The following is a 22,481-nucleotide window of genomic DNA, read 5'->3' as shown; positions in this document are numbered from 1 at the left end:
ACCCAGTTTAGACAGTGCTAACACCAAAGGAAAACTAGTAACAGGGCATTTTTTGGCATTTATTTGGCTTCTTTTCTGACAGCTTGGCACTTGAGATCAAAAAACTTTCAAAAGACATTTAAAAATACGTCTTCCACAAAGCACTCAAAATAGGGATTGATGTTGTATTTTTATATTATTTTGCTGACATTGGCATAAAGAAATATTTAACCTAAGTTCACACTGGGAAATCAAAAACAGGACCAAGAATGGAATTTCCAAATTTTCACTGGCTGTCCGGTGGCAATATTTATATCTTTAGAAAGAAGGAGCTGAGGTGCCTTTTAAAGCAACCAGAACCAGGTGTACAGCAGTGTAACTCAGCAGATCAACAGTGTTTCCACTGAGATATTTAGATTTCTGATATATGCCATAATTTTTCCATAAAACATTTGACAGCTTGTAATTTATTCTTAAATTTGAAGTGCATTTACATTTATAGCAGAATATCTAAACTGCATTAGAGGTATATTATGGCAGGGGTCCAAACCAAAATTGACCATATCAAACTATGGCTTTTATATAATCTCTCAGTGAACAACAAGGAAAAAAAATATTATTTTCTCATGATTTTATTCTGAAAGAAGTTTTTTATAGTTCTTGTTTTGTATCAGAACTTTGTTTCTTTTGATGTCTTTTTCCAATTCACACACTTAGTAGATCAGAAAATACTTATTCACTTCTGCTGTATTGTGAACAATAAAAGCTTATTAAATAGTAATAAATAGACATTATATATACATTGTGCAAATGAAGGTTGTAGGGTCCATTTTGTATTTTGAATCTGTTGTACGTATGCATATAGATCATGTGTTTCATACTTGGATACTTTTTGGCTGTTATTCTTCCAGAAGTGTTTTAAAGGAAATGCAAAGCTAATGATCTGTTATTGTGGGGAACTCTCCTACTACATTGGAAATCTGCTCTTACAAAATCAAGCATATGGTAGCATTGCACCATATGCTGACTTTTATATTTAGTAAACGCATAAATATGATATAACCTTTATAAATTTCATTTTATTTTGACTGATAGTGCTTCATTTTCAAATGGAATTGAATGCACTCCTTCCCAAATGTATCATATTGTTGTACTTGCCAAAAAAATCTATGAGTTATTAGTACAATGTGAAAAATATTTTGTGTAATTTGTGTGTATGTACATGCACCTCCTAAGCTTACACAGTGATGAAAAGAGGGACAAATGCATCAGATCTAACAGCCACTGAAATGTATACCCCTAGAAGGTGTCTTTTTCTAACTGTAGAATCTTAATGACTGTATGGCAGAGATTTACATGAGATGTGCGATATGTGAAAGATCAATTTGAATGTCTGGTCTCCTTTTTTGCTGTATTTTTCTTAGTGAACTTCTGAACCCATTACATTATATCATAAAAATAATTTGCCTTACTGTTACCCTTATTATTAACCTTCCACCCTACTCATAAACTTTATTTGGGTTTTTTCTCATGTCTCTGTAGAACTTATGGAGACACTTTGTTCATGTTTACTAGTTCATTTTCAGTGTTATGTTAAGACTTGAAGGCCTAAATATAACTCAGTGTATATTCAGTTTTAAGTCCTTATCTGAATGTGTTCTTGTGGAAATTAGTTTTCCCAGAAAATGCAAAGAGTTACATGCCTTCCACTGAGGAATGAAAAATCAAGATAAGTCAAGGAAAAATTTATTAAAAACAATGGCTTAGATGTGTCAAGCAAAATAATTCTCAGTTCCCACCATAAAACCACACCGTGATTCCTTACTCATTTACTTTACTTAGGGTGTGTAATGGTTCACACAAGGATGAACCCTGTAGCAGATAGCACAATTCCTATTGTGCAAATTCCAAACATAAGTACTCCCTGTGGCTTTCTTCAGAAAACGTTAACCAGATTAGAAGAGGAAGAATTTCACCTCCTCTCTAACAAGCCTTTATCCCATCTTTCAGAATGTGTTGCTTAAAATCATAAGATGCATATTATCTTTTTTAGTAACTGTCTTTGCAACCATTTCTAAGTTATCTTCTACTTTGGACTTTCTTCTACCTAAAGTGCTTGCACTGCGTGATTTCTGATTTATCTGAATATCGGAGCATGTATGGAACATAAAAACATGTTGCTGAAGAATGCAAAGGATCTAATGGGTAGTGAAATGACCAAAAGACACATAAAACCTTTACGGCAGCCTTTAGATTTGGTTAAAGAGTAACAGATATACTACAGAACAGTTAAATATTAATACAGTGCTTCCTTATAGTTAGACTAAAATTTTTTAATCACTTAGATTAGCATAATTCACTGACTTCAAGGACATTAATAGGAGTTTGCTATTTGTTCAATTCGAAATAATGTAATTTCCAAGTGAACCTTTCTTATGAACAGTATCTTTCAACATCTTGTTGCAACTTTTCACAGCAATATTATTTTCGTACATAAGTAATTCTGCATTTTCTGGAGCAACAGGGAAAAATAAGTTCTCCAGCCTCACGTGACTTTCTGGAGATATACCTTTTCTGTTTGCATGGTTTTTCATGTGTTTTATGGGCTCAGTATGTCAGCTGGCATAGACATGTAGCACTAGCTTCAGGTAAGCTAGTCAGGATGTGAATGTGCATCTGCTTCACCTATATTGCAATTTGGGGAAGCAGTGGTTTGTGATTGCAGAAGTTGTCCCGAAAATACAAACTGCCTGGACAGGTTTCATTTTTTTTCCTAGTAGCTATGGGAAATAGATGACCTCTGTGAAATACTTACATTTTTTTAGATGCCATTTTCAAATAAAGGAACTCCATCAGTCATTAGATACAGTAGATACAGCATGGTTACAGTAGTAGTCTTCATCTGTAGGTACTGAGTGATAGGAGGCAGCAACTTATCAATTGACTGTAATCTCTATTTAATTGTAATGATCTGAGAGACTGAATTTTTTATTCTTAGGTTTTGGTAGCATAATATGAGGTAATCCATAGTTGTCAAATTTTGTTTTAATTCCATTTTACTTCTGTGAAAAAAACTATTCCTACATGTCTTTGGTGAGCTATATCCACTAATTTGAGCATCAGAGATGGATAGCCTGAGGTTGTTCTGCAAGTTTTCATTTTATCATTGCACAGGCACAGCATGGTATGCCAGGCACAACCAAGTGTAAGGAGGATTCCAGCATCTCCATCATATGGTAAGCTCCTGTTAGCAAAAGGTCTTCTGAAGTGATACGCTGCTTAAATTTGACAAAGAACATAGATTGTGTAAATCACACTGTTTTCATTTATTAGAGTCTGAGAGTGCATTAACCTTCCTTGAGGCTCCAGAAATAACTTTCATAAATGTGAATAGTACAAGAAAATGTTTAGTGAAGCTTTTAATGGATTAGCTCTTTGTTAGAGGATAAAGCATCTTTACATATACAGATATGAAAGCAATAGTTCAACATGGAAACTTTTTTTTTGCCTCCACTGAGCATTTGTTTGCTATAACCCACTGAAGGTTAATTTTCATTTACATTTTACAGGGATATAGGAACAAGAAACTTTGAAAGATATCTTGTGTTATGCCAGCTATTAATTAAAGCAGTACTCTGACTGGGGTGAATTTTCTGTGTAGAAAAGAGAAGTCCAAGTTTAGAATTTAAAAGTGATTCCCACAATTACTTTAGGCTTATCACTGTTGGGGTCTAAAGAAAAATCTTTACAATTTAAGGGATTTTAGAACTGGTTTTGTTCACTTTTAATGTGTATCTTCTGATTAGTAGTTGGACCTCTGTGTTTTAACATTATTGTGAAAGTTTTTTCCCCATGAAAAATGAGACTCCCTTTCTGCTTGAGGAAATATGTGATTTAGTTTGGTTTTGAGCTTCAGGGCCAGTGCCTAATTTTCTTTTTATCGCATTCTTAGTTCCATAGTAAGCAATTTCCTTTGGCTTCACTGAACTGAAATTCTTTGGATATCGTAATTATAAACTATACGTTATGACTTCCTACATTAATTTTTAAAAGGAGAGATTATAGCATGTAATTTTAGACTGCTTTTATTTTATTGTCTGTGAGTTTATTAATGTTTGTGTATGTAGAGTCTTCAGCTGATAGACTATCAATTGAAAAAGAGCCAAACTTTATATATACTGGAATTCAAAGGCACAGCATAAAGTTGCCAAAATAAAATTGCTAGCACACCTTAATCACATTTTTATTGCCTCATACTTCACTCTAAGAAACATATTTTCAACCAAGTTTTATATGAAACAGATCAAAGCATCTCATAGCTGTGCAAAAACTCATAAATTGGGTGCAAATTATCCTATAGCAATTCAGAAGTCCATTTTACTTCTAAGCGTTGTGCTAAGTTGTTTCTTCTTTCACTAACAGTCTGAACTAATAAATAATGGGTTGTGTTTGCAGGCAGAGTTGCAATATTTTCATGCTGCAGTATCATTGACCTGTCCATAGATTGACTGCAACTATGAAAATTTTTCACTTCATGGCTTCTCTTTTGAGTTTGAGTCTGCTGGTAGTGCTGCAAAAAATGCCTGCATGCATATCCCACAATCTGACCCACTCTTTATTATTTCCTACTCTTGGGAAAAGTGACACATGCACAAAACTGTCACCCTCAGACAAGGGAATCCTTTAATACAGCAGGCAAAACGGTCCCATGGATTCTTCATAATCCCTAGCCCTAATCTCCAGAATAAGCAAAAAAACTGGATTCTGATGTGGTTTCACAATGCCATTTCACAGTGATGCCATTTCAGCTCCTTGGGGATGGAGGGCACAGAGGTCACCTGGTTCCAGAGACAGTTAATGCACACTTTACACCATCCCATTCACTTTGTCATGTGCACTCTTTGGGGTTTTGCTTACAACTTTTACACCTCTAAAGTTTGATACATTTGCCCTAGAGTCCTTTTATACGTAGCAGAAGAAAAATACGCAAATCATATAGACAGTTCAGCTGGTCTGTCATGGAAACCTGCTTCCAGAGATGGAAAATCAGCTCTATTGCCTCTTTTCATCTTTTGTTTCACTCCCCAGGAAAGATGTGGCCTTTCCTACCCAGGTGTTCATCCTTCTTTAGTCCAGCTTGCATGCCAGTCTTTCTGCAGGCGCTGTGATTGCATTAGCTGTCATCTGCCTACTTTGGGGAGGCCCAGCATGAACACAGGAGGGGGTTCAGGAACCCACAGGGGTGATGTTCTGGGTCTGAGAACTAGTTTACCGTGTAAGTAGGAGGGGAACATTATTCTTCAGGCTCTGCCCGTCTTTATACAAGATATAAAAGTGCATTTTCAAAGGTACTCAGATGCAAAATGGAAGGACTCTTCACTCAAATGAGTCTATAGTAAAATGACAGTGAGTATCATTAGAATTGTCCATGTTGTTTAACTCAGGCACAATAACCATGAAGTGGCAGATTTCTTCAGTTCATCCACATTACTTTTCCATCTGGCAAGGATATTTATAAATTCCTGAATTTATACTGCTCTGGAGGGTATTCTGGGTAATGTCCCCTTTTCGCTACAGAAGTGGTTGTGTTTCACTGATAATTTACATTTCCATTACCAAAGCACCTTAGGCCTTAACTCATCTTTTCCATATACCCCTCAAAATGGCTACTGGAGTCAAGGGGTGCTGAACACAGAAAAAAAGGCAGAATTTAGTCAATATTTGCAAAGCACTTTGGAGTACTTGAGCATGAAAAACATCATATTGGGTAAATATTTGTTTCATTCTGAGTTAAATCCTGAAGTCTGTACTTCAAATGTTCATGATTTCTGAGCCGAGGCAGATATGTGCATATGAAAAGATTTTATTTGGACTAAGTTTGCTTGCTTACTTGTTGATCCTAAATGAAAAGATGACTTTTTATTTGTTTATTTTGCTTGGCTGAGGGGAAAAAAAAGCAACAGTCTTTTCTATCTCTGGTTTTCATGTTTTCTGTCTGAAAAGTACAGGGCAGCACAGAAAAGAAAATCTAATTTGAGCTTGTTGATAGTGAAGAAGGACCAAATGTCCTATATTTTGATATTTAACACCATGGATTTGCCTTTTAAGACCTGTTGGTGTTGTTGTATAAACTGTGTAAGCCTGACTGCTTTCATCTACCCTTTTCTAGGAACTGATACATCTAAGTAGTAGGACTGTATCATAGCGATGCCCAGTGGTGACATCCCACTGGGGATGACTGTATTTATGTAATGTTTATTATGTAAAACTTGCAGATTAAGTTGAAGTTGAGGCATAGTAGCCATCACTGGAAAAGTGATATATATTTTTCCTTAGACCACTGATTAAAGAGCAAAGGAATATATTTGTGTTTAGCTATCAGAAAAAACCCCAAGTGATTCCTGGTAGTGAAGTGTTGCTGAACCACCTTTCTCTAGACATCATAGTTCTCAGCTCGAAATGGAGAGTTAGAGAGAATTATCAAGTCCAGAAACACACTGAGGAGTACAGTACCTTCCTGTTCCTTTTCAGGTCTTTCCTATCTTTGCATATCTCCCCTTTTTACGCTGTCTGCAGTGAGTATATCATTTATCGGTTAATAAGTTGTCTGACAAGATAGCTACTTTGTACCTAATTGTTCAGTTTATTTATGTATTATTGATGAGCCTAGACTTGAACTCTGCTTTCCTTAGAGACTGCTTGATAAATCTGTTGGCTAATCCTATCTAAGGAACTGAATTACCTGCTGTAGCATAATGCATGACATTGCTTTTGCTGTGTATTCTTAAAAAGGAGCTGGTTATACATTTCCAACATTTACTGTGTTTAACAGTAAGAAATAAAATCACATACATAATTCACATTGCTGTCTGTGTTAACAAAAGATCTTCAGGGATGCCCTGTAATGCTTAAAATACTTCCCCAGCTTTTAAATCAATGTTCTTACTATTTTAGCTTGTAAGGTTCTGGCTCATGTAGCTAAAAGAATTTCTGAACTGCAAAATCTTGATTATGAGTACAACTATTAGGCATGTCAAAACACTTGTGTATTGCTAATATGATCTGAAAATATTGGAAATTAATCACCTTATACTTTTCAAGGCAGTAGTTACTATTTCAAACAAATGAATAAAACACCAAATTAATTTTCTATCAAACCATTAATCTAATGACAGCACATATCTGTACTCTGTTATTATTTCTGAACTTTTGACTTGTAGGCACTGACATAAGGGAAATTGGGGAGTATTACATTACCTCTAAAGCACAGGAAGAAGCAGTGATACAGTACGGCTAGCAATTTATGAATACAGCTACTAAGACTCAGGAGTTTCTGCAAAACCCTGAAGTCTCTTAATACTTCTTCTAGAAGAATATCACAAAACAGATTGTTGCTGACACCAAAAAAGGCTGTGTGCTGAATGCATGAGCCCATGTAATGGCTTTCCTAAAAATGAGAAAAAAAGAAAACTGCACGTCAATAAGAGTTAAATTTTCTGAGACTGATCAGTTTCAGTCTTGAAAGCAATTGGATTATACCAATATAGACCCAGACCAGTGTCCTGGTACTGGCACCATCTGTGAAAAGGTGTTTAATTCTGAATTGCATTCAAATCAAGGACATTTTGCTCCATCAGGAAATGCATGATCATTTCAACTGGTGCTGTGTTTGCCTTTTAATGTGGGAAGGAAGGAGCCAAATATGGGTTTGGAAATATTTATGCAGCTGTTGTGTTTCTGCTGGAGTTGTATATCTGCAAATCTGAGTACAATTTGCCCATTTGATTTTCTTTGTTCTCTCTTTATGGGTTTGGCTTGGAGGATTTTTTACCTAATAAACACAGAATTAAGTTCTTCTAGATTGGGAAAGTTTAGTTTGGAAATGAGTTTGACTATGTCAAGAATGCTTATTCTGTGTATGTACAGCAGAGACATAATCATAGGCATGACCATTGAAGCTGTAATTTTTAGTAGGTTCCTCCATAAATTTAAAACTTTCAACGTGCATTTCAGTCTTCCAAATGAAAAGAACACATTTAAACAGAAATTATTGAAGCCATTTATTTCAAGTTTGATGTGCACTAATTTAATGGTCTTTAGGCATGAAACATTATGATAATTTTCATCACACATTTTATCAAATCCCAAGGACAGTATATTAATACTTCAGTAGCTTGTAGAGAAAGGTGAGAGACTATAATATGGAACACTAAAATGATAAGGCATGTTTTCCATGGCTTTACTGTTACAGAGTATTTTCATTGATTAATCAAACGGCTAGAGTCTGACTAGGCTATGAGTTTGCTGAATTTAAACAACAATTATTGTACAATTGGGTAAAACAGAAGCAGATATTGTGATGCTGTGGGGAAAATGAAACATCAAAAGCTAATAAGAAACCATTTTTATATCATAAAAGCATAAGAACAGCTCCATCAAGCTTTAATCACATTGTTACAATACACACTTTTAAAGAATATGTTAGCTCATTAGCAGGGGTTATACCATAGATTGTTATAATTAGAGTAGGATTAACAAATGCCAAATTCTCCTTCTATTTCAGTGCACTGAAGCACAGGCTGTGCTGTGTGAATCATAGGATTATCTGTATTTCAAGAGGTTTGTTTTTACATTGGTATCATGGTCCAGTTCAAAACTGCTGGCACGCACTTTGCAAGGGCTGGCTAGTTTAATTTCAACCAAAATGAGGGAAGCCTGTGTCCGCCTTGTCCATAACTCCTCTTCTAGCCATGGGGTTTGGAGTACCTGTGTCTCTCTGGGCAGCTGCAGGTGGAGAATCACTGCCAGTGAATCAGAGCCCTGGCTGGCCAGCAGCAAGCCCAGCCTGGTGCTCCCTTCACGGTAAGTGGTAAAAATGAAGCACTTCCCTCGTGTCTCTGCATGGCCAGTGTAACAGAACTCAGCTTGTTTCACTGCATTCAGGGACTTCTGAAATAAATCACACTGCAAATGTTGAAGTGACAGAGCCTCGCCGATATTAATTGGACAAGATGATAATTGCCAATTTTTTTCTGTTGTTAAGAGGAATTTCTAAGGGCTTGAAATTATTTCTGCTCAAAGCTAGAAAGACTGATACCAGTAAATATTGTCCTGTGACTGAGAACACTGCACTAGATGTGAGAGAGAAGAATTCAAGTCTTCATCAACAGATATTTTTAGGAAGTTGACAGCCACATAAGTGATATGGGAAGACCCAGCCTATGGCCTTGATGTGTAGGTGATGTGTGAGGGAGTGGCAGAGTAGGGCTGAAACAAGGTTTCTCACAGTGCTACTGTGTGCTTGAACTGCCACATTCTTCTGGTGAAAGTGGCTTTTTCATTTCTCATATAAATGTTTAAAAGTCACCTTCATTATAAGATTCGTCTTCAAAATGCTTTATTTGAAAAATCCATAGAGGTCTGACTTAGGCCAAGATCCATGGAGCTTAGGTCTTCACCATTTGTCATAGATCATGCTATGTACCCTAACTATCTGGCAACTTTCCATACTACTGTAGAAATCAGGATAAGCTTTCAAAGATTTCATTTATTAAGGGCTGGCAAAAAGCAAAGCATTTTCTAAATAATAATGCATTTTCTAAATAATACAGGAAGAAAGAGGTTGATGAATACCCAAGGTCTAGATGAAGCCTGGGAATAAAGAATCTGTTCAGGATTATCCATGTCTAACTGGAGCACTACATTCATTTTGGACAGCATATGAGATGGTGAAATGGGCATCAGTAAAGGGAAGCACTTAAGCGATTACAAATGAAGAAATGCTTGGAAAAAAGCATGTTGCCAGAGAAGGTTAAAGGAATTTAAATTGGCTTTCTGGAGAGGAGGAAAGAGTATCTATCTTTGTGTCCACAAAGGTTAGTAAAAGGTAGAAGCCTTCTCCAGAAGTCTCAGCAGACTGGAGGGATGGAAAAAGGCCTTAAGATAAAACAGTAAAATGGCTGAAAAGTTTGAACCAAAAGAGGAAAATGCATAAAAGTGCCATTGCTGGAGTTGTAAGGCAGGAATTAGCAATATGTTTCTGTGGGTGCTCTGTGAAACTTATTCTGCTTTTATTCAGGGCATGGCTTTGCCTGCTCAAGGAGCTTTGTCCCAGCACTGCTATGACTGTCTCATGCTGATAGGCATGGCCTCTTAGAAAGACAACAGCCATGGTGCTGGTAATGCCAGGTTTGAGTAACTTTTGCTATCTGATTTGCTGTGAGGAGTGTTCAACAGTAATAGATTCATAGTGTATTGATGGGAAAAGCAGCAGCCAGTGTTGAGAGTGGCACCTGTTCTTCAAGCAGGAGGGAGGAGGAGGTGGGACATTTTTTATCTTTAGATAAAGAAGAGGGCCATTCTCTTAAATGGAAGGTACAACTGTAGCTTTATATTTTAACTCTTTACCTTCAAAACTTAGAAAAAATTGAAATACATTTCCATGGACTTGTCTTTTTTTCTGTTAAAAAATACATCAATTGTATAAAGGAAACACTGCTGCAGACTCTTTAAAAAAGCTATTATGAGTGCAACTTGGCAAAATACAAAGAAAAGATTAAAACAGTCATGGAATAATTTAGTCATAAAGTGAACTTGAAGGTCAAGTTTTATCTTAAAAGGTGTAGAGAACACTTAGAAATTTTGAGAACAGATAAGTGATCTCACATCAAGGACATGTCTTCACTGAAGTTGGTAAGAAAAAAAGTAAAACAACTTTTCCTCTTCTGCTTTTGAGTAATATTTTGAACATTTCTAACCACATCTACTCCCAAATGACCTATTTTAGGATAGAATACTGCTAAGTTCTCTACATTGCTCTGCCAGAGTATCTCAGTTTGATCTGTAGACAATCTTAGCAAAGGAGATACAAGCCTTGTCAAGGTTCTGAATCTGTTGCAACTGTAAGTGTAAAAATCCATGTTGGTTCAGATTCTTCTTATGAACATTCATGGTGTTCCCTCTTCTTATTTGATGCAGACAGAGAAATAAACATGTGTGACATTCTTGATGAAAATAATCCTGTTGAAATTAAGGAAGTACCAGAGTAACTGTGGATGGAAGTAGGATTCTCCACATGGCTGCCACAGTATCTGTTTTGGTAAACTATGCTTGTATATCATCCCTACAACACTCTTGTCATTTAACAGATGTCCATGTTTTCCTAAGTCCTTGCAATTAGTCATTTCTGTTATCACTCTCTCCAGGTCTGAATTAGTTCTATCTAATGAGATCCTATCAGACTGTGCTAAATAATTTGGTTTATCAGAAATTTAAGCTGATTTTTTCCATCTGAGTTAGGTACATACCTAAATATTTACCTAAGTATTTTTGCATTGTCATTCCTTTCAACAGGATAATTTTAATACATGTTGTACATGTGATCCAAATGACCTGCTGCATTAATCTAGAGCACTTAAGGTCTTAGGCGATACTATTTAAAATTGGATTTTTAAATATGGCATAGGTAAAAAAAGTATTTTTACATATGCCATGTGTTTTTTCCCACGTACTCTTTCAAACCTAACTCATTCAGGCAAGGTTATTTATTTATCTGGCAGTTGTCACCTTTATTTGCTTCTCAAGATCCTCTTTCGTGGGATTTTCAGAATAGTAGTAGAATTTTGCTTGTGCTTTTTGGGTTGATGTTGTTCTGCCCCTTTTGTGAAACTCAAAGATCCCTATTTTCTTACCAGTCTCTGGTCCCTGATCCAACTGGCACAATTCCCTTCACCTTCTTATGATGCAGGATGAGACCTTGCAATGAAATTGACCAGGTGCGTTGGTGTTGGAAAATGTTACCAGCCTACGAGGTTAAACAAATTTCCTCAGCTGCTGTGGGCAGAAAAAGAAGGGTCTTATCTTAGTTGTTCAAACCTTTCCACCTTATCACCCAATTTTCCCAGTGGGTGTCTGCATCTATAATTTGGTGTGAATTGAGTAAAATAATAACAAAAGCACTTGCTACTTTGATCTTGGTATGTTTATTTAATGAGTGTTCAATATGCAAAAAATAGCTGAGCATAGGAGTCCGGACCACAGTGTGCTGGGTTTATTTTATTTTACCTTATTTTATTTCTTTTTAGTTTATTATTATTATTTTATTATATTATATTTCATTTTATTTACAGAGCCAAGGTTAAAAGGAGCAGGATCCCAGCTGAGAGAGTTCAGAGTTCATCTCTGCATGTTCACTGTCTTCCATTTAAATGTACACAAAGGACTAATACAGTACCCGCTCTCCCCTGGGCTGTCTTTGATACACTCTGCTGTGCCTGGACTTTGCCACTCCTCCTATCAGTCTGATCCTACTTCTTTTAGCCCGCTGTGCTCAGCACTGTAACCTCATTCAGCTAGTGCTCTGCATGCAGGCTAACAACTTCAAGGCTCTGTCAGGCATTGACACATGCAGGCTCCAAGCGGGAAGCTAAACACTCCCCTTCACCTTTCCTGCAGTTTCACATTAACCTCTATTAAGTGCAGGAAAAACACAAATGCTGTAGTGCCATTATTCAGGTTTTAACTACCAGTGTATATTTAGATATTCAGCCAGCTCTCCACCTATGAGAGCATACTCAGCAAACATTCTGTCTCCTCCCTTTTTCCCAGTGAGAGAGGTAGATAGTGAGTAGGCTTGAGGAATGAATGGTGGATTGGGCATTTATGATGCAGACATGAAAATCAGAGAGAAAACTTTGACAGCACTGTCTGTACTTTTTTGAGGCAATAGCAGGTGTTATAAATGAAAAACAATAAAAAAAATGGTCTAATTTGAGGAGAATCAAGCAATGTATTTACAAAACATTTTGTCTTTGAAAGCCAGGTGGTAGAAAAGGCAGTGCTAGTCTGCATGCCCTATCACACTTGGATACAAGTGCCAAATGGGTCCAAGTCTGTTGGGTGCTGTGGGCAAAGAGAGTTTCATGGCTGTTTCTGGCTTTTTCTAAGACAGGAAATGTCTGACAGCGTTTCCTTGCGAAGCAGCACCCTCGCTTCCTGCTCTGAGGCTGCTGCCAGTGCTCTCACACACCTTGTGCCTGCCCTTAAGACTGGGGCAGATTCCTTCCCAACTCCAATCTGGCCAGTCCACACGTCACTGTACTTGGATCTCATAAAGAGAACGTACCCCATATTCCAGATTCAGATTCTTCAGCAATATGAAGATGAAAGGACCGGAGACATAAAGGATTTTCCTGATACTTTGTTCCTGAAAACTAGTAGCAGAATTAAAATTAATAATAATAATAATAATAACAACAACAATAATAGTCTTCAGACATGCCATCTCCACTCTATTGCTTGACTCATCAAACTTTCAGTATCCTGGAGGGCTCCTAGTGTTCCAGATGGGACAGGACTCCTCCAGATCCTGCCAGTCTGCACTAATCATCTCCCTTTGGCCACAGAGGGACATCCAGCTCTGCAAAGAATTTGACTTCTTTTTGCCATTTAGGCATTTTCACCCAATCTCGTGGGTTTTCAGTACACTCCTCTGCTGATAAACAAGGGTTATGGAAGGAGGGAGGGAAGACGGCAGAATAATCAAAGTTGATAGTACTAGCTTGTTTTCTGACAATTTTCCTGTGATAGTCCTTCAGTGAGGTGTCAAGCTTCTTTCCTGGGAAGGAAGGGTGCCTGTCTGGAATGCATTACTGTAACCTGTCTTGGGCAGATTTAAACGTGTTCAAGTACAGCATGCAAAATGGAGTTTAGGAGACAAAATGGAGTTTCAATTTCATACAAATGTGCCGCTTTGCCAAACTGTGTCAAGAAAGGGATTTTCCACCGTGCATGATGTTTACAGAGCATCTCTGGTTTTATCTTTAATGGTTGACATAATAAGATCAACTGTTTCTTTAGCATAGCAATTTGATGATTTATGTTGTATCCCATTATTATTTTAGTGTCATTTCAGCTGCTCTGAGTAAAACAAAATATCACTCTTTGTCATCAAGCAACATGAGACAATATCCACTCTTGGCATTTGGTTTAAAATAAACAAAATTACCTGGCTTTAAAGATTTTTCAGGATTAGTGGCTTTTAGATCATGTAAGTTACAAATGATATATATAACCTGTAAGCAGTAAAATCACTATATCACTAGAAATAAATAATCGTTTTACACAATGCTATTGCAACTTCTTAAAATGAAACATAACAAATTGTGCTGGGGCGCCATCAGAGTAAGGTAAACTATAGTTTAATGATATAACTAAAGTTTATATTTAAACCTAAATCTATCTTCCAGTTCAAATCTAAGATGGGAGAAATTTGTATTTAGATTATGTGATTAATAACACATGCTTTGAAGATCTGTAAGATCCTTTGAAGAAATAAGAATGTCAAGTCCAGTGGCTTTACTCAGAAGATGGACTTATTAAACATAGCACCTTTCACCAGTATCATCTCTCCCCTTGCTTCTCCTCCTTTAATCTTTACATTTTAGGATATCACTTTTGGGATACATTTGTGCACAGAACATTGTCCAAAGCTGCTCCCCCTCCACACCCCTGTCCCAAGCGTGTTTTGGCATCAAAAGCCATTTGGGCTCATATTCCTTGTGCTTCCCTGCCCACACTGCAGCTGGATGACATGCAGTACTGGCACATTGTGCTGCTCTTTGGTATGAATGGGAAAAAACTCAAACATTCATGTGCTTGATTTTTTTTCTTTCACATAGCTCATATAACTGTGCCTGAAGAACTTAGGGCACACATATATATATGCATAGAAAGAGAGAGCAATTATGCAGTACCCTCAGAAATCAAAAACTGGATGAAAAAAGGAGCAAAAGAAACCCTCATTTCACAACAGCAGCAAAGAAATGTTACAAGGCAAGAAGAGAGATGTAGAGGGGAGAAATGTCATTCTCCCTATAATCCAGATAGCACAGGTGATCCTGGCAATGAAAACAGAGTGAGTTGGTATAGAGGAAGGTAGCTTAAGTAGAGGGGAGAACTCGAAGCTAAGCTGAAAACTTGTTTAATATGTGTCTCTATGTGGTAGCTGTCATCTGAACAAGCTACATGAAGCTAATGCAGATATTCGTCTGCATTTATAATAACTGTATGCACACATAGAGTTACCAGTATATAAATATATTTTACTTCCAGTTAACTTCTTTGGTTCTCAAGCCCTTCCATCTTTTTCTGCCACCTTGCACCCTCCTTTTTGTATTCCAAAGTTTTCTGTCTAGTTAGGTGATCAAATAAACATTCTCTACATTGGTGTCACCATGAGAAATGTTTTTGTCTGTTCAACCTGTTTATAGCATCTTCGTGACATAGTCCATTAAGGGTGTTTTTAATTTAAAGCACATTAAAAACAAATAAAAAATACTATTCTTGCAAGCTTTGCTAAATTATAATATACTGTTACAAATGATGCTAAAGTTTGCCGCAGTTTAAATGGGAAGATGAAAACAGGTTCCTGGCCATACATTGTGTGACTCTGGTATGATGCCACATTATTGGAAGGCAGAAGCCAACCATGGATCCCTTAAAACACCTTTACCACTCTTTGGTAAACTCTGTCATACCTCTTGTATCAGTTATAGTGTTTATGTAATTACATCCCTAACTTCTATGAGTAAATTGTATTTAATGACAGCAGTTGTGCATATTGGTTGCTGAACATTGCAACTTGTCTTACAAAGGGTCATTCTGAGGGGGCTTCTTACTGGCCATGCCATAGTGTTGCCTGTATGTTTTATTTATAATAATAATTTAAATAAAGAATATTATACAATCCTGAATTTATATTAGAACTAGCTCCCAGTTATATTTCTTTTCATATTACAATGCAGTCATATTCTTCATTTGCTCTCACCCAAACTTCTCATGCAGTTACACTTTAATGTGAAAAGAAATGTTGTCAAGAGTAGTTATTATCACACACCAGAATATTGTATTAGCATTCACATTTAATAGATTAAAATGAAAGATTTTGAAATCTGGTCTTAATGATACTGAGGGATCTTGCAGACACATTGGGAAAGCTTTATATGAAATGTCACGTGATATATATACATCATACATAGGTTCATAAAAGACAGTTCATTTAACTGCCTGCCTTTGTGTTTCTTCTGTTCTGTTGGGATGAATCATCCATGGGTTAAGTGATGCTTGTGCAGTTTCTTTGCTTGAAATCAAGCACAGTGAGTGGCAGGAAAGCTTAGGGAATACTGAGAAGCTTAGGGAAGCTGAGATTGCCAACGTGAGAATGATGACTACACTAAGACAATTTTGGAGGCATAGAGTATAACCTGGAAGAACACTCTGGTAGTTGAAAACATCTTTGAGCCATATGTGCTCATCTTTAGGCTCACTCTGCTCCAGATAGGTTGCTTGAACTGTTGTATACACTTTACTTGTAAAGCTGAATTACAGCTGGATATAGCATGAATTAAAGGGTCCAGAGAGAGACTTGTTGAAAGGTGCCATGCGGCAGAGCCTGCACATTACAAAGCAATCTATTAAAGGTGAAATGATTCAATATTCATTTCTGGGCTCTAGGAGCATATTTTGGAAGCTTCTAAACAGATGGGAAAAAATATGAATAGAACTTTCCAGTTGATCCAATTGTTGGCATTTTTTCCTCAGTTTATTGTTTTGATGTGGGATCATCATATTTGGGCAAGGTGAGCATTGTATCTGTGCTGCAACAGTTTTTCTGAACTTTTTGTTGTTGAAGGCTTGTGTACCCTTTTTTTTGGCTGGGGTGGGATGCTATTTCACAATGCTTTAGTAGTTGGGAAAGGGGATGATGAATAACAAACCAGCATTGCGGTAAATATTTTGTTTTGTTCTGGTATGGAAAGATCATATTTTCACTCTTTTATAAACATTTTAGTAAACATTGCGAACGTGAAGGAGGTATCTCCTGGCAATACCTGCTATACAAAATGCATGTGTATATGCCTCATCCATTGAGTTTATGGGTGTTTTTCAGGCTCATATCCAAAGTCTTAGGAACTGCCAAGTAGCCATGCACCACACTGCACTGGACTGAGGGCAGATAATAATTTAAAAAACAGTGAATGTAGTACAAACACTAACATGGCAAGAGTGTTATTGTCAGCTGATGCAGTCCACAATCTGAATATATAAACATTACAAAAAATACACATCCCATCAAATTTTGCTGACCTATATAACCTATTACACAACACCTTGCACATACTTCTGACAAGCAGATGCTAAATACTGCAGTGACTAAATTCCATGCTTGAATATTGAATAAGTAACAAATCAAAGAGCTGTTGGATATTTTTAGATGTTAAGAGGTCACTCAGATTTTACAAACATTATGCATATATATTTTTCTGAAAATTTATCCTAACAAATTAATCCAAAATGTTGCAGGAGGTAATTTCTCATATAAGCATCAATCCCCTTACATTTCTCATATAAGGTCAAAAGGCCACGAAGTTTAAATTTACACTTTTTTTTTTTTCTGTTTTTGTTTCTCTGAGACATGCTCACATAAAGCCCACAGACCATGGCAGAAATAAAAAAATATTTCAGAGCTAAATAGAGGGCCACAAGCAACAAACAGGAGAGGCTGAGATCCAATATCCTACCATGCCAGGGGAACCACTAATAGCAAGGCACTGATTAGGTAGGCAGATCATCGAAGAACAACACACAGAATTATAAAAATTTCAGTATTCATGGAAAAATACCTTGGGGAAATTATTCAAAGAATGCAGATTTGGTGATTGTAAGCTTGGGAGCAAGGACAGATGACCAAACATTCAAAAGAGGGAATTATATGAAAGACTAGTTTACTTCATAAAGATTCTTAAATCATAGTCTCATGCATTATGGGAGGCAAAATAAATTGAAATAATTCTTGACTGTATCTAGCCAGTAGGCAGAAAAGAAAATAAATTTCTTCATATTCACTGCAACTAAACACATGCAACATGGTATTTGAATTACAGCAAAGCTTGCAATGTATCACAACAAATGTATGAAGATAATGAGGGAAATTCAAAAGAGGAGACTCAAGGAATGATGGTTTCCAGGGCAGATAGGACTCCCATAACCAGCAAGTGTAACTATCCTGTCCATGGGATTTCTTATAAATATGGTATGGATTGCATCTGTTCCAAAAAAGATATCAAACCTCATTCTAAAATGTCTGGGAAATGATGAGTTTGCTGTTGACATAATGCTTAATTACCTCCTAAAGCAGGAACTTGTATCTTATTTCAGGGCTGAATTTCTGTAACTTCCATTTCTCAACACTAGATCTCATTATATCACTGTCAGGAAGGCTGACATCTTGCTATCAGACATCTTTCCAGGGTGTAAGTACCAATCACAGTGATCAAGGCACCTTTCAGCCTTTTGTCTGACAAGCTGAATAAGTTGAGCTCCTGTAGGCCTTGCACTGGAGTGCTTGCTTTCCAACTACTGGCTGTGAAATCTCTCTTCAGAATTTCACTTGTCCATCTGAGTAGAAGAAACAATGCATTTTTTTCCAATCCAGATACTAAAATTATTTCTCCAGAACTTAACTTTGAATGCTTATAAATAAGAACATTATTGGATGAGAAAGCTAAAAGAAGTGGTCCATGTCAACAAGAAACAAAAAAGGAATAAGCATCAACCTCTATATTATGATCTAATCTAACTATCTCTATTCTGTCAAAATTTGGAAATACTCTATTCCCTATGGCAGATCTATGTCTGTGGCATAATCCTTTCCCTCCAATGAAACTAAGACTTCTGACAGATAGTCTGTGACTATTAAATAGCTCTGGCCAGGAAGGGCAGACCATCAGCTGCTGTGCCAGGAGCTGGCACTTGTTCATGTTACTGCTGCTGTTACAAGCCTTGTAGCCTCTGGCAGAGAGGATGAACAGCTGGAAGCAGAAACCCTTTCAGCCACCTCAGCAAAAATTGGTAGAGCTATCTGCCAAAGACACAGTTTGACTTTGCCACCTCAGGCTAGTTGAATATGATGTACCTTGCAGGTAGAATATCCCCAGAAGCTCAACACTGATCAAGAAATGTCCATGGGATATTTCACAGGCACCTTCTGTGGGAGCAGAGCAGTCTCAGTAGTAGGGACTTCTTAAAAAAGCTGCTGTGTCATGCAAAACAATGGCTGATGTCCAAAATATGTCACTCTAAGCATTCACACAAGGGGTCAAGTGCAAGTTATTTCTAATAGACCTCGTAACAGCTGGAAATTTGTGGTTGATGACTGGAGATAGGAATTCCTGCTGTTGTTCATTTCTGCTTAAAAGGTTTGAAAAGATTTTCCCTAGCTCCTGAGCAGACATTGCGACTATCATTGCCCTGTTGGTACTGCCACTTGAGTAGGTGTGACGAGACTTCTGTGGGGACATTTTCCAGACTATGTAAGGAATCAGTAGTTTTACACTTCTTTGCGCTCTACAGGATGAGGCTTCAAATCTGACAGTTTTTCTCCATCTAGACTTTCAGATTTTAATCAACTCCTTTCTATGACATTTCTGTTACTTTTTAACTGCAGTGGAGAGGAGGAAAAAAAAAATAAAGGGAAAGGAGAAAAGGAAAGAAGCTTTTTCATATATTATGTATATTTCCAGGAATGGTATTTATCATTTACAGATGGTTATTTTTGCAGATCTGATTATGAATGTTTACTTTATTCACACATCAAGCAAACTATCCCCTTACACCATACGGACAGGAGGTATACTCTTTCATACATTCAGATGTCTGAAAGCTGTCTGGAAATGTATTTCCTACTTTCTGACATGGGGACATTTCAGTTGGAGGGGATTTAATTTGTTTTGAAATTTCAACTCTTGTTCTGCTCAGAAGCTAAAGTTGGAATCCATTAAGATGCATTTTAGTGCATATTCTCATCTTTCTTTTCTCAGTAAGTGTGCAATACACTTAGTACTTCATTGCAACCAACAGCAATATGTATACATGGTGCACAAAATGAGGCATTTTGTTTTAAAACAGATTGCAGATGAAAGGAAACCATTCATTTCTTCCTTGCTAGTTGTAATTACTAGAGCGCTAATTACTCCAAATCACTGACATCCAGGGTCAATAACAGGAACATCAAAGACAAGATGCACACATGTGATTACAAGTCTCTAAAACCAGGCTATAATATTATTTTATAGCAACTGTTTTTTTCAGTCAGTGCTAAAAAATTGAATTTGCTGAATGTTTACTATTATTTCCTTTGCAGTTTGACGGTGAGAACATGTATATGAGTATGACAGAACCAAGCCAGGACTACGTGCCAGCCAGCCAGGTGGGTTAATTAATCTTCTCTGCCTTGTTTCAAATTGTAATTAAAAAAATTCAAAGAGTTGCATTGCAAATGAGTGGCACTATCAGTAACTGCTGCAATCAGGAATAATCATAATTTATAAACAAAGCATTTAAGCCTTGTTTCCAGTTAATGAGATAGAGCTGATAAAACACCAGACTTGGCGTTTGTTGAAAGATACTACCTTGTTTCCTCTCCAGAATGCAAGCAGCTGTTTTGCCAGCATGATCTTTCCTAAACAGTTGTTTTACCTTCAGGAAATAAAGTCTTTACAGGTGCAGGTTATTTGTTCATCTGACTGCAGACAAGTTAATCATTATAAGCTATACATGTCACAAATATCTTTAATTATCACTCATAGAACAGTTGAAGAATTGCATTTTTAGCACTAATCCAGTGTCTGAGGAATGTTGCTATTATTACACAATTAGCAGTGGGGTTAAGGCAGTGACTTAGCCTTCTGTAGCCCACAGGCCAAAAGGCTTAATGTGATGTGCATTCTTTAAAGGTATTTTTGAGCCCTTTTCCTTTTGGGGAACCATACACACTAAATTTTGATAGTGGATGTATATTAAAAAATCTTCCACCTTTCCACTTGACCTCAAAGATCCTATAGATTTCTAAGAATTACAATTTTAATTACTCCTTAAAAAGCAAAAATAATTTTGAAAGTTTTGGGTTGTTTACCTGTTGCTACGTCTATATGCAGGGGGGAATTTTTCATTTACATCACGTTTCAGTTTAACTTTGCACCAGTAAGTGGTGGGAATAGTGCTGCTGATCAGTTAGATTGTGTCAGAAATTGCCATGAATAACCACACTTGGTCTGTGTCATGCAATATTTCAGGCCAGTGGTGTCTGGCCTGACAGAACCAGGAGGCTTATGTGTAAAACTCAAATTAGGTAGGAAATAAGTTTGAATTAATAGTAATTATATTCAGGTAAGCTGAACATAACTTAGGAATCAACAGCTTTGGAAAGTGTGCATTGAAAACTAAATGTCTTCACGAAGTAATGTTCTTCAGGTACACAGGTTCCTTGGGGGCAGAGAAGCAGGAGGCTGTGTGAGATGAGTACATGGTTCAATCAAAAAGACCATCTTTAAAGTGTTCCACCATGTTGCTTCCCAGCTTTCTGTTGAAGTCACTCTGAAATACCTTTAGAGACCAATAGTACTTTGCATTTAGGAGTTGTGCATGATTGAACTTATTCAGCTAAGAACCCTCCAAGATCCAAAGGTAGTTTAGAATAGAACTGTTTGATTAAAAAATGAAAAATTATATTATTAATTTTTCTCTAACCATTAATCCAAAAACTGTACTGACAAGTTTTAGTATTACTATTAGATTAAAGCAGCCTAGTATCATCTCGTTCTTGCCTTAAGGGTTTTGAAGTGCAAGGGCTAATTGAATTTGTTTGAAACAGTAGAAATACAAACTCTGTGAATGATTGCTGTTATCAGGCAGCTGCTACCTTTCAGAGAATCATTATGTCTGTCTTAAATAGTTTTGAATAAAGAATTGCAAATCCACATTATACATCAGGATTATTTTTCTTCTGTTGATATTTTTGTACTGTGTATGCATGTAGTTTAAATAATTTAAATGGCATATTGAAAAATTAAGAGTATAAGTTTTAATCTTTTATGTGGTTTCTACATGTGCTAACAAGGCCCAGATTCTCAGATATATTTATGCATCTAACACTCACTCGTTGAAGTGAAAGTAAGGTTCTTAAAGTACCCTTAAAGACCCAGGCCTAGGTATTTTAAATGCAAATTACTTTGTCTTCAAGGAAAAAAAAAATCTATCAAATGTGACATTTCCAAATTCAAAGATGTCAGAAAACCCTGAATTCTTACTAAGGGCTGGAATCAAGAAAAGGCTTACAGACTTAAAGTCTGACCATGGCAAAGCTGAACTCTGGCGTGTCTGGCTCCCAGGTAGAGTTCAAAACCCAAAGGCAACCTCTCTGTCTTTTGCTGGGGGACCCATGTGGCAAGAAGCAGCTCAGTTGCCACGCAGAGTGTTTTGAGTTGTTACCAACTGTGCACCAGTCAACCAGCCTTCTGTGCCTGGTTGAGAGTAGCTGTCAGCCTTGGGCTGCCACAACCTCCTTTCCCTTGCTGGGATTTTCTCCTGATGCTTACACTGTTGCAGTGGTTTTAAGTGAATACACAGAATCATAGAATGGACTGAGTTGGAATGGACCCTAAAGA

General features: G+C 36.9%; 1 protein-coding gene across 1 annotated transcript in view; it reads left to right on the top strand.

Annotated features, from left to right (window-relative positions):
* Positions 1–22,481, top strand: part of TOX (thymocyte selection associated high mobility group box) — a 217,326-nt gene that overhangs the window by 92,883 nt on the left and 101,962 nt on the right. Inside the window, exon 2 of the mRNA XM_053970238.1 lies at positions 20,180–20,245. Coding sequence (XP_053826213.1) covers positions 20,180–20,245 — 66 coding nt within the window. The remainder of the gene's footprint in view (positions 1–20,179; positions 20,246–22,481) is intronic.

This window comes from Vidua macroura, chromosome 1 (assembly GCF_024509145.1).
Source record: "Vidua macroura isolate BioBank_ID:100142 chromosome 1, ASM2450914v1, whole genome shotgun sequence".
Lineage (NCBI taxonomy): Eukaryota > Metazoa > Chordata > Aves > Passeriformes > Viduidae > Vidua > Vidua macroura.
The sequence above is the reverse complement of the archived record's forward strand: the minus strand, read 5'-3'. Positions and strand labels throughout refer to the sequence as shown.